The sequence below is a fragment of the Metarhizium acridum genome, assembly GCF_019434415.1.
Source record: "Metarhizium acridum strain ARSEF 324 chromosome Unknown scaffold_13, whole genome shotgun sequence".
In the NCBI taxonomy this organism is placed as follows: Eukaryota; Fungi; Ascomycota; class Sordariomycetes; order Hypocreales; family Clavicipitaceae; genus Metarhizium; species Metarhizium acridum.
The window spans coordinates 546,981-562,503 of record NW_027094016.1 but is presented as its reverse complement, the minus strand read 5'-3'; the positions used below and the strand labels follow the sequence as shown (position 1 = coordinate 562,503).

General features: G+C 50.1%; 5 protein-coding genes across 5 annotated transcripts; 2 read left to right on the top strand and 3 right to left on the bottom strand.

Annotated features, from left to right (window-relative positions):
- Positions 1-622: 622 nt before the first annotated feature.
- J3458_002781 (uncharacterized protein) lies at positions 623-991 on the top strand (the record flags this gene model as incomplete). The annotated part of the gene is made up of 1 exon (XM_066117379.1): positions 623-991. The coding sequence occupies one exon, from the start codon at positions 623-625 to the stop codon at positions 989-991; it is 369 nt and encodes a 122-aa protein (XP_065977163.1).
- A 1,010-nt stretch (positions 992-2,001) lies between these two features.
- Positions 2,002-5,332, bottom strand: J3458_002780 (uncharacterized protein; the record flags this gene model as incomplete). Its single annotated transcript, XM_066117378.1, has 3 exons — positions 2,002-3,751; positions 3,819-4,385; positions 4,455-5,332. The coding sequence occupies 3 exons, from the start codon at positions 5,330-5,332 to the stop codon at positions 2,002-2,004; spliced, it is 3,195 nt and encodes a 1,064-aa protein (XP_065977162.1).
- Positions 5,333-6,360: 1,028 nt separating this feature from the next.
- J3458_002779 (uncharacterized protein) lies at positions 6,361-8,227 on the top strand (the record flags this gene model as incomplete). Its single annotated transcript, XM_066117377.1, has 2 exons — positions 6,361-6,538; positions 6,600-8,227. The coding sequence occupies 2 exons, from the start codon at positions 6,361-6,363 to the stop codon at positions 8,225-8,227; spliced, it is 1,806 nt and encodes a 601-aa protein (XP_065977161.1).
- A 4,191-nt stretch (positions 8,228-12,418) lies between these two features.
- Positions 12,419-12,910, bottom strand: J3458_002778 (uncharacterized protein; the record flags this gene model as incomplete). Its single annotated transcript, XM_066117376.1, has 1 exon — positions 12,419-12,910. The coding sequence occupies one exon, from the start codon at positions 12,908-12,910 to the stop codon at positions 12,419-12,421; it is 492 nt and encodes a 163-aa protein (XP_065977160.1).
- A 199-nt stretch (positions 12,911-13,109) lies between these two features.
- Positions 13,110-13,825, bottom strand: J3458_002777 (uncharacterized protein; the record flags this gene model as incomplete). Its single annotated transcript, XM_066117375.1, has 2 exons — positions 13,110-13,712; positions 13,760-13,825. 2 exons carry the CDS (start codon positions 13,823-13,825, stop codon positions 13,110-13,112), a joined length of 669 nt encoding a protein of 222 aa, XP_065977159.1.
- Positions 13,826-15,523: the final 1,698 nt, after the last annotated feature.

The following is a 15,523-nucleotide window of genomic DNA, read 5'->3' as shown; positions in this document are numbered from 1 at the left end:
TATTAAGAGATAATACTTTAAACTTAAAACTTATTATAAATATAATTAAATATTAAAGAGTTAACGTTAATTATTATAATTAATTATTATAATTAATTTAAGGAAATTAATTTATATTATTATATTATATTATTATATATTTTATAGGTATTTTTAGGGTACTTATCTTTTTCTTAGATTACTCGTAGTATACCCAAACCACTTACATGATAAAATGGGTAGCCCACGAATAACCCAAGAAAAACTTGGATACCCACGGGTGCCCACGGGTACCCGTTTTTACACTCTACTCAGAACCATGTTCATCTTGAGTCGAGTTAGGTCCTGCGCGACAGCCTGTTTATGCAAGGCCATTTGGCTTGGGGAATTGCTCGACTTCAAGGGCTGCGCTTGCGATAGCCAGCCTTGTGAACTGACGCGTGACGCGAGGATCGGGCCCGATAACGTCTGGTTGTTCGGAAATCCAATGTCGAAAGGCTGCACACTTTTCAGGTACTCTTGCGATGACTTGATGCCCAACTCCTGCTATCACAACGTCACGGCCCCTTTCCCTTACAGCTTTAGTTCGAGGAGGAAAAGATAGTATTCCTCAAATGGCCAGAGTAAAATTAACATCTCCAGTATGTTCATGCGGGGTTATCGAGGCAGGCCACGTCATCGTGTCCGACCACTTCAGGAAGACGTCGTGTTGATCACCCGAACAGTCCGAAATGTTCGGGCCACTCCGCCAAGGCAAACTCCTGCTCGACGGACTCTATTATCCACCGCGGTATTAGCAAGCTATTCAGACGCATGGACGGTGACTTGCAGCAACGGGCTGACAAGATTAGCAGACACAACTAGCACTTTCAAGGAATATACTCAATCCATTCATCAACAACAACCCTCAACCACGTCTTCCACCGATCAAGGTCACGTTTCCATCATTCATGCCACCGTCAGCGGAGAGCTCTATAAGCTCGCCAATAGGCCCCCCAACCGCAAGTTGTAGTGAGCCATCCCACGATAGGAGTCAAAGAACAGACCAGACCGCAGCGGAACTAAGCCCCGAACACTAATTCAGCGGGATTCTACGCCTTGACATTTAAAGACAGCTGGGTGAAAGCAACAGAGCCCCGTGGGCGTAAGAAGCCCCCACCAAAATGTCAAGGATAACAAGGCTACGGTTACATACTGACCACTGACCACTTTGGAGGGCAAGGTGTACATTGCACAGGCCGACACGCGCATTACGGCTCTGAAAATAGTCAGCGCCACCTGCGCAGGTCGGATAACACGCAATGGTGGCTTCTATAAAAGTAACAAAGTCCCCCAAAGTCCTTGTGAAGGCTCTCAAAGCCGCGGGTGTGACAAGGGATGTATAAGTGGGCTTGGAACGCGTGGTCTCAATAATCAGTTTAGCAGTCAACAACTGTGGGGTATCAAAGGTCAACGGTCCTTTATCTTCCAAGAGACCTTTGAGGATCAGAGGTCTTTATAAATGCAAGAAGTCAGTGAGCCTTAAGGGCCTAAAAGCAGCCCTCGCCAAGGTCCGACGTAAGGCCCCCGTGATTCCTTCTTTGTTATTGTGTAATCTTTGTTCGCCCAACGCCTTTGTTGTGGTCTCAGCCGTGTGACAGCGGGAGACTGGAGCATCACCCACGTCAACAATACCCTGCCGTCTTGATTCTTGTCTGTAACACTCGCAGCTAGGAGGCATTTAGCAAAGTTATCAGACGTGACAGCTCATAACCTCTTGGCGCGTATAGATTCCATCATCAGCGCCCGGGGCCCTTTTAATAGGGAAACAAGAGCACAGCGGAATACGATAAGAGGTTTTTGAAAGCTTCCTGTTCATTTAAAATGATCACTAGCGGAAATCAAAGGCCGAGAGAAAATGCGTTGGGAGTGTGTGAGGCAAACTTGCCCAGTTATGAAAGAGACGTAGGTGGTTGAGATGCGGACCCTTGGAGTGGCTAGTGGCAATTTATTTCCAATCTCTGTATGCCGCTACTAGATAGCTTACTCGGCATCATAATCTAAAGTAAGAGAACTCGGAATCGGAGACTCCTTCGCATTAGAATCAAGGTACTTCTTCATTGTGACCCCGGCCAACGTATGATGAACAACCGTGAAATGCCCTTGCGTTCCTGGCGCTCTCCGGAGATTCTTCAGCTTGAAAACCTCCCTGAGAGTGGCGGCGAGCGACGCTCCCACCATTCTAGACCCGAAGCAGTAGTGTAGGCCGTGGCCAAGGAGAGAGTAGTCCGAGAAGGGGCGGTGAGGGTCCAACTTGTCGGGGTTGGGGAAGGCGACGGGATCCATGGCGGCATTGGAAGTGGCGACGAGAATCGTATGCCCACTCTGGATATCAATCGGTCCGCGAGCGCCGTCTTCGATTGTGACATCCCTGGCTGCAACACGCGGTAGTCCGGGAACGACCCCGGCATGTCTCATGCCTTCAAACACAAAGCCTTGCAGTTCTCTTTCCGACGCCTCGTCGTCGTTGTGGGCTAGCTCGACAATGCGTGCCTTGTACTCTTCATATCCTTTGCTCAGAAACAGGTCAATCAGCAGAGAGGCCTGCTGGGTAATGTTGCCGGCAACCGGGGCTCCCATGCCGATACAATCGCCGACCAAATCGCCGATGGGCAACTTGGACTCGTTGAGAGCATGGTATAGTCGGTGGGCGTCTGGACTGACCTCGAATGCGCTGTTCTTGGCAAGCCAGTCCACAACGCGCTCCCTCACGCCTCGTTGCGTCTTGAGGTGGGCGTCGAAAACCGTCCGGAGAGTTTGTGCCGCTGATGTAGCTCCCTCCCTCAGCGCCCACTCGTTTTCAGGAATGATGTTGAAGCTCTGATACATGAAGAGAACAAGGTAAGCCATGAAGGTCTGGGGTATTGTCAACAGTCCGTGGGGGTGGTCCTTGCTCTTGAGGGGTATGGCAAACCGGTTCGCCAGCCAGAGAATGGGCACGACGTTGGTCACATCGCGGACAATGTCAATAGACCTTCTTTTACCCGACGAATACGTCACGGAATGCTCGGCAATCAGCTTTGCGGCATGGGTGCGGAAGAAGTTGGCGACATTTTGCTCGAAACTCTCCTCGAAAAATACTGCGTGGAGTAATTTTGATCGAGGGTTGTGTCGCTCGGCATCATCCCACCCAATCATGAAGTCATGTCCATCTGTGCACTCGCGAATTGCCTTTTGATACATGACTTGGAAGGTTTCCCTGTCTTCAAAAACCTTCTTGCAGCCTTCGTGCGTATGGATGCCAATGATGTCCCTCCCGCTGGCCGGCCGCTGCAGATCGTACCGCTCAACAATCTTATTATTGGTCAATATCTCTTTCGCCGCAATGGGTGTATAAAACGGGAGCAGTGCGTATGCAGAGGTGCCAGTCCAAGCACCCGGAAGACCACTGAACAGAAGCTGAGGCAGCATACCGCCGTACGCTCCGGCGGGAAGTGTGCGAAGCTTGGAGAAGCCCCAGTTCGTCAAGGTGGTGCTGTTGAAGTCGTAGCTAAGGAATCGATCTCCTCTCACAAGGGCGACGGCATCATCAAGAATACCCCTGCCCGTAGTGTGCCCGGGGCAGACACCACTTCCTAGCATGGAGGGCTTGGTCACTTCGGCCATCAAGCCGGGATACAGCTCGAGGTTGTCGATATGGCCATACAAGAGCTCCGCGGCCCTCGCGGTTTCCTTGTCTGGATTCCAATCCTCAAAATCCTTGTATGGCTTCAGGTTCAGGAACCGACGGAACCTAGAGCCGCAAGCAGCCGCCATTAGTTTGATTCGCCAATGAAGCAGAACCCAAGATTTGCACTCACTCGTTCATGGTACAGACATTAAACACATTTCTGGCTTGCAACTGGCCCATGATGTCCACTATCCTGAGGCTCTCCGGGGTTCCATGTGCTCCAAAGGCGTGTGCCGGCTCTTCGATACAATCCTTGATAATCTCGGCAAGATCGACGTCAGAAAACCTACCATATGGTCCCCTCTGCAAGCCCCCAAACGTCCATTCTTTCGGTGGCGTGGTCATTAGCTTGTGTCCCGCGGCCGTTGCGGCCTTTTCAAACATCTCCACCGTGATGTCGTCGAGCGATTGCAGGTCTGGGAGATGGGCCCTCAGCATGTCTTCCATCCATTTGGCGTCGGCCGAGCTAAGAGCAGCATGCCAATGATACAGGACGGCAAACTCGACTGACACGGCGTTTCCAATTCCACGCTCCATGCGCCGCCCAGACTTTTTGATTTCAGCCCCAAGATCGAGTGTCCAGGTTGAATTAGCGCGAGGAGTGTTGAGAATAGCTGCAACATAGTCTTTTAGCACGACGGAAGCAAAGAACCCGACATTAATGTTTCTGGAAAGTTGAAAGATATCCTCGTCTTGCCTGAATTGTTTTTGTGAATACATGAGTACCATCTTCTGATGTGGCGATGGAGAATCTTGAATGACTTACCACTTCTTTTCCTCTCCGCTGAGACTATCCGAGGGCTTATACTTTCCGTCTTCATTGATTGAGAACAGATCCTCGGCAATCTTGTTGTGATTTCTCGAGAACATGACCAACAAGGCAACTACACCTGGTGGCATCATCATAACCCTGTCAGAGGCCACAGAGTCCGGGAAGATTTTGCCGTTCTCGTACGTTCTCACACGCTTTTGTTCGTTCTCTGTATTCCCATACAGCGTGCTCAGGTCCACATAACTCGACGTCTCGTTGATCCACTGGTCACTCCGAGAGGTTTGGAAGCATTCGTGAATGACAATTGTAGCAAACGAGAAGAACATGCGGTTAAGGCCTGACGGGTGTGGGCGGAAAGGCCCGGATCTCCGCAGGAGCTTGTCGAAGACTAACTCGGGGTCCGGAAGATTCGGGCCCTTGGGCTTTGTTGGAGGAACGCTGCGAGAGTAAGGTGATCCAGCCTTGCCCATCTCAGGGATCCAAGGATTGTTGCCGCTACCGTCATGCTGCCTATATCTTGCCGTGATGCCAGCCGTCGTTGTGGCAGGATGAGGCAGGTCGTTCCACAGCATGGTAATGAAACTGTCCGAGAAGGTGCTGCTCAAGCCGCTGTTGGGTGGCAGAGTCTGAAGCATCGAAACTCCCCTTTCGAGTAGTAGGTCTTTGTCATCTAGAGGCTCCCCCGACGCAAGTGTTGTAATAGCATGTGCGACTGTCATGGCCTGTTTGGGTTTGAGGTGGGCGAGGTCATGACCGATCGAGGTTCTTTTCATTTCGACCTCTCCAGAAGCTTCCTGATCCGATTTTCCATCTGGGGCCCTTTCAGGTTTTCGCCTGATGGCGCTTATTAATGTCTGGATTTTAGCAGGCATGGTGATGCTCTATCTGGTAATTCTTGGCCGGCGATTTTGTTCAGAACTAGCAGCTAAATGGTTGAAAGGAAGACGGAGGAGAGATCGCAGCAGGTGGAAAATTAGCCAAATTGTATACTAGTTTTGGCTGTACTTTTGCATAGCGTTACTGCCAGCGACGCCCACGTGTTGTCTTAAATCATCAAACGCTTCTATTGCTAGAAGCACAGGATACGAAGCAACTGTTGTCACTCAATATCATGCCGCCGACGACATTATGGCGTGAGCACGATTTTCATGCGGCTGAGTGGCATATATAGACTTTGTGTCGACTAAAGTTACCTTTGAATGTGCCGATAGTGCTCAATCGGCCGTGTCGTTGGTGGTGGGTGGCATGGGAGTTATAAAGCTTATCCAGCCGTGACACAAACACCAGTTGACATGTACCTTTGCAGCTGTGCTGTTACTTTGCGGCGATGCGTCGGTATATCGGGCATCATTGAACATCACCACCAGCAGGAAAGCTCAGGCCGGCCACCAGAGATACAAAAGGGCAATTAAACGAGCTGTTAAAAAGTTTCCATTCAGTAAGCTAGCTGATATTATTACACAGGATGGATTGACTGCGTTGACGGAGACACTTTTGAAGTCTGTTCCAAGTCGGTGCTACGTATGACACTGGTGGCGGAGATTGCGAACTCTAGCAGGACACAACGATGCCGACCGTGCCGGTGCAAGATGCGAGCTATTGCGCATAAACATTCTCTACCGGAGCCTGCCACTGGGTATCGCTCCGCGCCTTATCTCCTATTCATACAAATCATAGCTCTGAGCCAGTACTGGGCTAGTTGCAAGCCTCTTACGAACCAGGCTTTCCCGGATATCTCTGAACCTGCGAAAAGAGAGCATAAAGCCATCAACCACGCAATACCACAGCTCTCAGTCATCAGATCAACTGTAACTCATATAATATCTACCAACAGACTGATAAGAAGCAAATCAACCAAAAGCCTCAGTTGGTAGCACAAGCACATGGTTTCACTAGCACAATGGACGCCGACAAATCTTTCGGTGTCACCAGAGACGGCAGCCCCAGCCCGCGAAAGCTGGTCCTCTGTTTTGATGGTACTGGAAACGAGTTTCACGGCGACGACAGTGACAGCAACATCCTCAAAATCTTCCGCATGCTGGATCGATCAGCGGGCGACCAGTACCACTACTACCAGCGTAAGCCAACTATTGCCCCCCCGGGACTATTTACGATGACGAGGCTGACGTGACAATATAGCTGGAATCGGCACATATGCCATCTCTAGATCTCTCACTAACAACGGCTACCGTGCACGTTTTAAATCATGGTACCAGAAGGCAAAAGACTCTGCCATAGGCACTTCCTTTGACCAGCATGTGGTTGGCGGCTATCGCTTCCTTATGAGGTTCTATAGTCGCGGTGACGAGATTTACATATTTGGTTTCAGCAGAGGGGCCTACATTGCAAGGTTCCTGGCCCAGATGCTGGATCACATAGGTTTGCTGCCACATGGGAACGAAGAGATGGTAAGGTTCGCTTGGAAAGCGTTTGCTCAATGGCAGAGCAGGCCACGAAGCACAGACTTTGAGGGCCGAGAGAAAGTCAAGGCAGAATTCAAGACGAACCAGATGTACGAGTACATGAAGGGTTTCCGCGAGACCTTCTTCAGGCCAGTTGGAAGAATTCGATTCCTCGGCCTGTTTGACACGGTCAATTCAGTTCCCCGGTTTGAGACGGCCTGGATGCAGCGCAGCAAGTTCCCATACACGGCGCGCAGCAGCGCAAAAGTGATTCGCCATGCCGTGAGCATCGACGAGAGACGGGCCAAATTTCGGCAGGACCTCATGTACCAGCGCAAACCAGTCGCAAAGCCCCGTCGCCATCACGTCGAGCAATGGTTTGGTCAATTCCGACGAAGCCAGGACGGAGACGGGCCACTTGAGCAGTCGTCCACAACCAAGTCAGCCACCAATGGTGATACACAGCATCACGACTTCCTCCGTTCAGACGACCATATCCAGTCCCGACCGAGTCGGAAACCTACTGATTCCCCGCGCTACACTTTGTATAAACCACGGTCGCGAACGCGAGAGATACGCCCCAGGGAAGACGACAGAGCACACCTGATAGGCTCCGAGGGAAACCCAAGAGACCAGGACGACGGGGATGGCCAGCAAGACATAGACGAGGTGTGGTTCGCAGGAGGCCACGGTGACGTAGGGGGTGGATGGGAGGCCTTGGATGACCGGAAGAGCGCGAGCCACGTGCCCCTGGCATGGATTGTTCGCGAAGCAATAAAGGCCGGGCTGACGTTTGACATGGAAAAAGTCGCCAATATGCAATGTTACATTCAACCCGCCGACGTTCAGTCTCGCGGTCCAAACCCAGATATTCGAGTCCAAGACGAGAGCGATGCCGCGCAAGCTGGTGTGTCCGAGATTAATGAGAGAGACGGCGGCTTGCGGGACGTGATGCACAAGGCACATACCTCCCGTCTCCATGATTCATTGGTGTACGGAGGTGGGTTGGGCGCCATGGCAGTGACGGCCTGGAAATTGATGGAATACCTCCCGTTCAGAAGGATGGACCTCCAACCAAACGGGTCCTGGAAGCCCATCAGATGGCCATTGCCCCGTGGCGAGGTGCGAGATATTCCTGACGGCGTTCGCGTCCACGGCAGTGTCATCAGGAGACTAAACGAAGACGAGACGTACCGTCCAGGAAACCTGATTATGGGCGGAGGCGGCCGAGGCAAGAGACGAGCACCAAAGGAGTATGGTATAGGAGACTGGGTGTGCGTTGACGAGCCCGGTGATGCTATTGGCGAAATATGGGTAAAGAGAGACAAGGCAGGCAAGCAGACAGACTCAAGGGCAGGGGATTAGTCAAGCCGCTGATTTGTATTGGAAGTTGATACCACGCCTTCTTCAAGATGCCACGACGGCATATAGCCCCTGGATTGAGCGTAGGGGACCACGAAGTGATTCGAATAAGCCATCATGTTTGAATAAGGACGAGAATGGTACGTAAGAAGACGAAAACTACTATATAGCAAGTTTAGATGTTTTAATTCTTTATTTGACTATATAATGATATTAGTAGGGGGGTAGTAGAGGATTACGACAGGCTTCAGTTAATGTTAGGGCACAATACTCATCTTGATGAGAAATAAAAGTAAGATGTAGTCTTTGACGAGGCACAAGAATTTTGTAATTAACCTGTATTTTTTAATACGTATCAATATGGACCTGCAAAGATCTGAAAAGCAAGTAACGGCTGGGCCCGCGCTGTCGTCTCTCCCCGCCGGGACCATCACTTCAACCCAAGAGGGATCAGCAATCTCTTCTCGTTTTCTGAATCATCTATAGCAACTCGGTCTTTTTTATTCTTCCATTCGGTGCGGTGCCCCTTTTGTGGCTTTCTATCTCTGTAAAACGCTGCTCTATACGCTTGCAATAAGATATCCAAGCTTGTTAAGATACATGGCGTCTAAAGCTCTTGATTCAAGTGTCGAAAGCCTCGCCAGAACATTGATTACCTTGGCGGGGATGACGTACTTCCTCTACGCGGGGCAGTGTGGACTTGAAACCACGTGCGATTATAACACATTACATCGGCGCCTGCTTTGGATTCAAGCGGTCCAAGGAGCGTCGACCTACATGTATAGCTGTCGGTATATGTTAAGCTCTCTAGTCTGACTAGATGCTGCTTCCTCAGAAGAGAAGTCCTTTAAGGCAAAACTACTTGTTTGGGCCACGCAGGCAAGCTGCATGGGCATAAGATAGTTCCGGACACGACCGCAAATTGCCGAGTAGCCTATTGCGACACGTTGGCTTCCTCAGTTCCATCCTAGACGGACGGCTGGACCACTCGCAGCACATCTTGCCCCGCGACACTGAGGCATAAGCTACCAGGTCTAGCCAACTACCAATAGATGTCGTAACAGACCAAGATTAAAAAATGCGGTGTGGGACTCTCCCCCGCTATCTTTGGAATAGTGTCAGCTTATATTGTGCCAACTTTCCATGACAATTCCCCGTCGTACTTCTCATAGTTCAATTGCCAAATTCAGGTCCCATACAGCTCCCGTTTTCGCCCCATGTTGGACGAAGCAACAACAGAAGCTAGACATGCAGCGGCCTCTTAGCAGTGCTGGTGACTTGGTATGCTTCGAAAAGATGGTCCAAAAGGCTATCATAAACCAATTTTATCGCTAGACCTAGTACATACGACCATAGCCGCTGGATAAATCTGGATCCCGTCTCGAACTCCGTTGGATAACCTAGCGAGTGCCGGATTAGTAGCTGGATCGGTGACGACCAGCGAATACCTGGTGTTGTATGTTTTCTTTTTGCCCCTCCACAGCCAAAAAAAAGTCTTTTGTGTTTTTGTCTTTGATCGGCGTATTCGCTTTCGTTTTGTCCGTTCTCTTAGCGGGTAAGGAGATAGCGAAGGGAGATGGAGGAACTGCTCCCTTGAAGTCCCCTTGAGGTTTTTAGGCTCAGGCAGCAAATGAATATTAATCGTATTATTAATCTGCTATTTTCCCTGGTTCTACAAGCCTTACTAATTCTATTTATAATTCGTTACGAGTACACCTAGAAGCCCTGTTCTAAAGCTAATTGCGTCCACCCTACAGAAGCTAACAGTACAAGTAAATCTATTCCCACTGAGAGTTTCTACCTTGACCTGACATACTCTTTACCCGTATAGCTAAAGACGATCTAGCAACACAATCCAGAAATAACATGGCCTTGCGTCCCCGATTATAGTGCACGCTCTAAACCTAACGAGGCGTTCTTTTCTTCATAAGGTACACTTTTGAAAAGAAGCAAATTTCTGGTCGGCCTTGAGTCTGGATCGAACCAGGCTTGCAAGTTTGCTTTCGATGCCACAGGCTTTACCTGGTAGATCTGCTAGTCCTACAAAGCGTTAATAGCAAACTACACATGTAGCATTGGTCAGGTAGGACCGCACCTGGACGGGCTCGCGCACGTGGGAATCAAAGCACTCCTTGGCAGAAGTATTTGATAATCAGGTTAAGTGCTATTCTGGCCAGGGCCGTCGCTATAAGACTCGCAGTGTGCTTTGGCGCCATGGAGCTCTTCGTCGCCTCTGTATGACTTGCACCTAGGACACTACTTGGTCTCCTGATTCCAAGGTCGGTGTCACTGGTGTTACCTGCGACTGTGTCAAAGTGTCATCAGTGTCGCAGGTATCATCTATGGGAATCGCAGCCTCAGCTGCCGAAGACAGTAGCAATCTTCATGGTGGAGTCTTAAGTTCGCTTTTTTTCCCCAGGGAGTAACAACCCAGTCTTGCATAATTTGGTGGCGGCTCATAATGCGACAAGAAGGACACACTTCTCTATGCTTTGAAAAGGGGTTTCTGAATTCTATGCGGTCCGCAAGTAATAGATTGCCGAGTGGGGACAGGGAATCGATGCCTAGTTTTGAGAATGTAACCCGGAATGCCGTCATGCTGAAACCTTATTCAGCGTCACTAGACGTTTTCGTGGCCTTGTAGCATCCGTATATGCGTCCTTAACAGAGAGATGAGTATCGAATCTGCCTTATATAGCAAGCTATTCGCTTGGAAGTGAGCAGTGTGAGGGTGTGGTACCTGCAGGACTCTGTAATCTTACTCGCCTCGTCGTTATAAACTGTGTTCCAAACAAGCTGCCCGCAAAAGTAGGCTGACTTTCTTCAAGGGGGGACGGGCTCGCGTTCTATGCCTGTACAGGCCAGCTGTTATTCGGTTTCGGCTGGTCATAAGCATAAGCACCGCACCACGCTCGGAGCTTGGTCGCAAAGGAGGTATTATGGATAGGGCATTTGCATTTTGAAGCAGAAGCAGCCAAGTCTCATCTAGTTCAAACATTTTACTGGTAGGGAAAGTCCTCTCCGGGGCAGCTCAGCGATAGCTAACGTGTCCTCATAATCCATTAAATTCTTTAACGAGCTGGATGATATTTAGCTGACTAGGAATTGTCGCCCCATCTAACAAGCTGAGCTCCCTCGAATCTCAGTGAACCTTTCAAAAGTCTCTCCTCACTGCTTGCCGCGACTCGCAAAACTTCCTTGCTCCGTGCCTATCCCTATAAATGAATTAAGTCGCGTTTTGAAACTTTCCAACTGGAGCTCATCCATGTAATTTGAATAAATAGAGAGTGTGCTATTTTTTGCTGCAGGGAAATATTCCAGAAGGCTGCAGGCCACCCTTTACACAACAGGCTCGGTTGTCGCAATATCCCAATACATTCAAGTATTTTGATCGGTCAGTAGTGCCGTGACTGCTGGGCATTCTGCTATCTGTACCACCCATAGTCGGCAATCTTTAAATATTTGCCTTCTGTCTTTCGGCCGTCACCCGGGTTAGATACTTGGAATGGGAGCTGATCATGGATCGAAATGATTAGCCAAGGTCGGACAAGCTATTGCCTAGCAATTGACTTATTGAATGGTTGGTATACCACATTATGCTTCAGAACCTTGTTGAGTACCCAACTTGCTTGCATTCTCTACAACCGTGATATAATGCTGTCATGAAGGCCTTGGATCGGGAAGGAATAGGTCACTTCCTTTGCATAAACAAACGCTGGCACTCATTCTTATGAGAATCAGAATAAGCACAGATCCTGCGAATAACTAGATGGGTTATTTATCAAGCTGGCAGCTTCAACCTCGAAGCATAGAGCCCCGTTCTCGACCATTGTTGTCACTAATGTGCTTTTGGTATCAGACGCCACCTCTAGGGCGATTACGCCAACTCTCTTCTCCCTATCGTGAGAGAGATGGTCCTCTGGCGCAACACCTCGGAGATGTTGTTTGAGTGAGTGACATACTACTTATTAGAAGTCGCTTGTAGGGTTGTTAAAAAAATGTGATTCGAACGAGCAATGTCTTACATGGTATTAGGGGCGAAAAGGCGGCGTTCAAGGCTGCAAAATATAGCTGCACCCAATAACGATGAAAATACTAAAATACGTATCAACAAAGTATTAAGCACTTTACCATCTCTAGATAGGTCCCAACAATTTACCAGGGAAAAAGGCTATACCAACGGGACTCTCAGCCTCAAGAGCTGATGGCGAAGTACACACCGATGACGTTATAAACCAGGCTATTGCTCCAGGTGTCAATGGACCAATTGACCCAGGTTGGAGTCGACGTAGCCCGAAGACGGAGACGCGCATTCTGACCCGGCCCGATGTCGAAGCGCTGGATGCCCAAGAACAGAGACGGAGCGGTGAAGAAGGTGTTCCGGAGACGGATGCCTCCAGAGTGTCCCCCGGCACCATGAAAGGTTCCCATCTCTACGCCGGAAAGATTACGAGGACACGCAATCCACTGCACGTTGGTCTGGTAGAGGTTAGAGCTGCCCCAGGTAGAGACCTGAATGTCACAGTGGGAGAAGTTCGCGTTGACGACTTCGAGCGCGCCGCGCCAGTTATCGCCAGAGTCGATGCCGCTGAAGGCTGCGAAGACGCTTGGAATAACGCCTAGCGGGAAGGGGGGCACGAAGTTGATTCTATAGCTGTTTGGCCCGGCGCTTACGATGGTGCCCATGCGGAAAGTGGCATCGCCAGCAGGAATTCTCAGCAGCGAGACACCGCCATTGTAGAAGATTCTGTTTTCCCAGGTCCCCACGCCAACAGCGTAACGGTCAATCCCGAATGTCCGTCACTTCTGTGCGCACACGAATGTTGCGGTCGCGGTTGGCGGTTGGACATGTCAATCATGGAGAGAGTCGGGGCGGAGCGGGCTGCTAGGGCGATATGCCAAACGTGATGCTGTGCCATTCCATGGGACTTGAGATTGTCTGGTTCGTCATGAACGACGACACCACATATTGGCTCCGAGAATACATGATTGCAATCCTCTCAAAGTCTCTAGCGGACAGAGTCGGCGCCCAGGGGACCCATGAGCCATCAAGAGTAAACGTGGGCGGGTATGCGTACACCATGATTGAGACCGGATCAGCATCGGCGTCAATCTCGTGGGTAGGGAACGGCTGGTTGAGGATATTAAGGTCAACCCAGGCATTGCTCAAACCCCTGGGATTATGATGAGCGTAGACCACGGGCCTGTTCCACGGAACCTGAGCCAAGGGCGACTGGTGCTCGTGGATGGCCCCGAGGACGTGACCAAATTCGTGAAGAATGGTGGCGCGAGCTTGATCGATAGATGATGGGGAGATGACCAAGTTCATGGTAGGTTCGTGTTGGGCGCGATGCAAGCAGACGGTTCCGATGACGGACCAGGAACCTCCGTTGGCGTCGAACGTGACGCGTACTTCAGAAGGTCCGCTGTCGACGAATGCAAATGTAATGTTGGGCTGAGCAGTCCACCACACGGCATATTGGTGAACCTGTCTTTATGTGAGCATCGTGAGACGAAGCCCAACGCGGTACTTACTAGAGCCCTCTGGTCCGGCGTGCCGCCATGAAGGAGAATGCGGATATAAGAGCCATTTGGCCACATCGACGGCCGATGGAAAGAGAGAAAAGCTGCAAGAGAGTTTAGGAATAGTTACGAGTGGAAACAAATACGCCAACCCACGGTGAACATGGTCATCACCGTCGCGGGGCGTCACTGTTGCCACGGTTGAAACCGTCGTCTCTTGTATGGTGGCTTAAGTTGGGACCGGAGGAAGGGGAGGAACGTCCGACGCTCTCGCGAACAAGACGCAGACATCCGTGTGGTTGAAGGCCGAGCGTTTGGTCTCTTCGGAACGGCTCGCCGCCACCGCCACCACAGACGAAGTATCATCAGTGGTGCCAACGTCTTCTACACCCGCATTCATTATGCTTGTCATCGGATACTGAGGAATGTGTCAGGAAATAGAACACTAAAACTCAACGTTCGCACTCGTCTCAACCTCTCCAAGGCAGAAGTAGCAGGACTTTCTCGGCTTGGTTCCATTATTAGGGTTGTCATGACAAAAAAAGGAGAAGAAACCAGGTCATTATAGCAGGCAATCAAGACAACACCCGACTAAGTAAGTTTCCCCTGGGCTTGCCTCTACGGTCATCCCTTTTGAATGGGATAGATGGGTGGCATGACAAGAGATGGGTAGTGTAAAGACGAGGCAAGTAGCGTGGGACGAGATAGGTCATCTGCCCCGACGTGGTTTGTCCGCATGGTTCTTTATCAGTAATCAAAACAAATTACGGACGCACAAAGTGCGACAAGGGGTTGAGGGGTTGGGCGAGTAGGCCTTGTTCATATGCGTTGGCCACAATATAGAAATGGCACAACATGAAACAACAAACTTTCTACTGGACAGAGATAGCTTGTAGACAGAATGCAAATCTGCAGCCACTTGTGGCCACTTTCCCCCGCTCAGCATCCCATCCACCTTTATTGAAGTTCGCCTTTGGCTTCCTTCAGACCCAGAGAGCCATGGACCCTAGAGTAGTTGCTCTACCGTTACAGTGTTGCGTTAGAAAGAGCCAACATGTAGGCCTACTGAATTCTTCCAACAGCTCTACTATCAACTTTTTATTTTTCAGTGTCATAGAGGGAGAGCCAAACGGGCACACTTATAAGCCGGATGGGAACGTCTTCGGCCAAGGGCCGCTATTGATGCATCTTTTTGCCATGGCTGAACGGTCAAACCCAATAGCCATCGTGAGAGTGTTCTTAGACATCTCCATCGAAATGCCCGGTCCCAATGACAGGCAAATAGGCAAAGTAGCGTCAATTGCATTTACTCCACATACACCCTTAATGGGCAAACAAGCACCCCGGCCGAATGGAACGTCAGGGTCAACCGGAATCCTGCGGTAAACGGTCAAACGGTCAGCACACCTCGATGCCTCTCGTTGATTCTGGGACGGACTAAAGTCAACAAACCTCCGTGGCTGATGTTTAGCTCGGGACAAAACAACAGGTGTATTTCCTACTTGGTAGATTTGAAGTGATAGGTAAATGTCCCGTTTTGCTGTGCTCGATTCAAAAACTCCAAATCCATTTTGGTTTTAGCTTGCGCGTCTCGTCTAGCAAAAAGCAGCGTAGCTCTGTCAACTCATACTCCATCAGATGCTCTCAATACAAGCCTTCAGGCTCCCCGGTGCCATCATGTTCATATGCAGTCCGCACAGGCTCGTCATATCTGGGTAGACTTTCTAGGAAGAAGGGATAGTAACACGCTTTCCACAGCAGCACAGCCGGGACGCA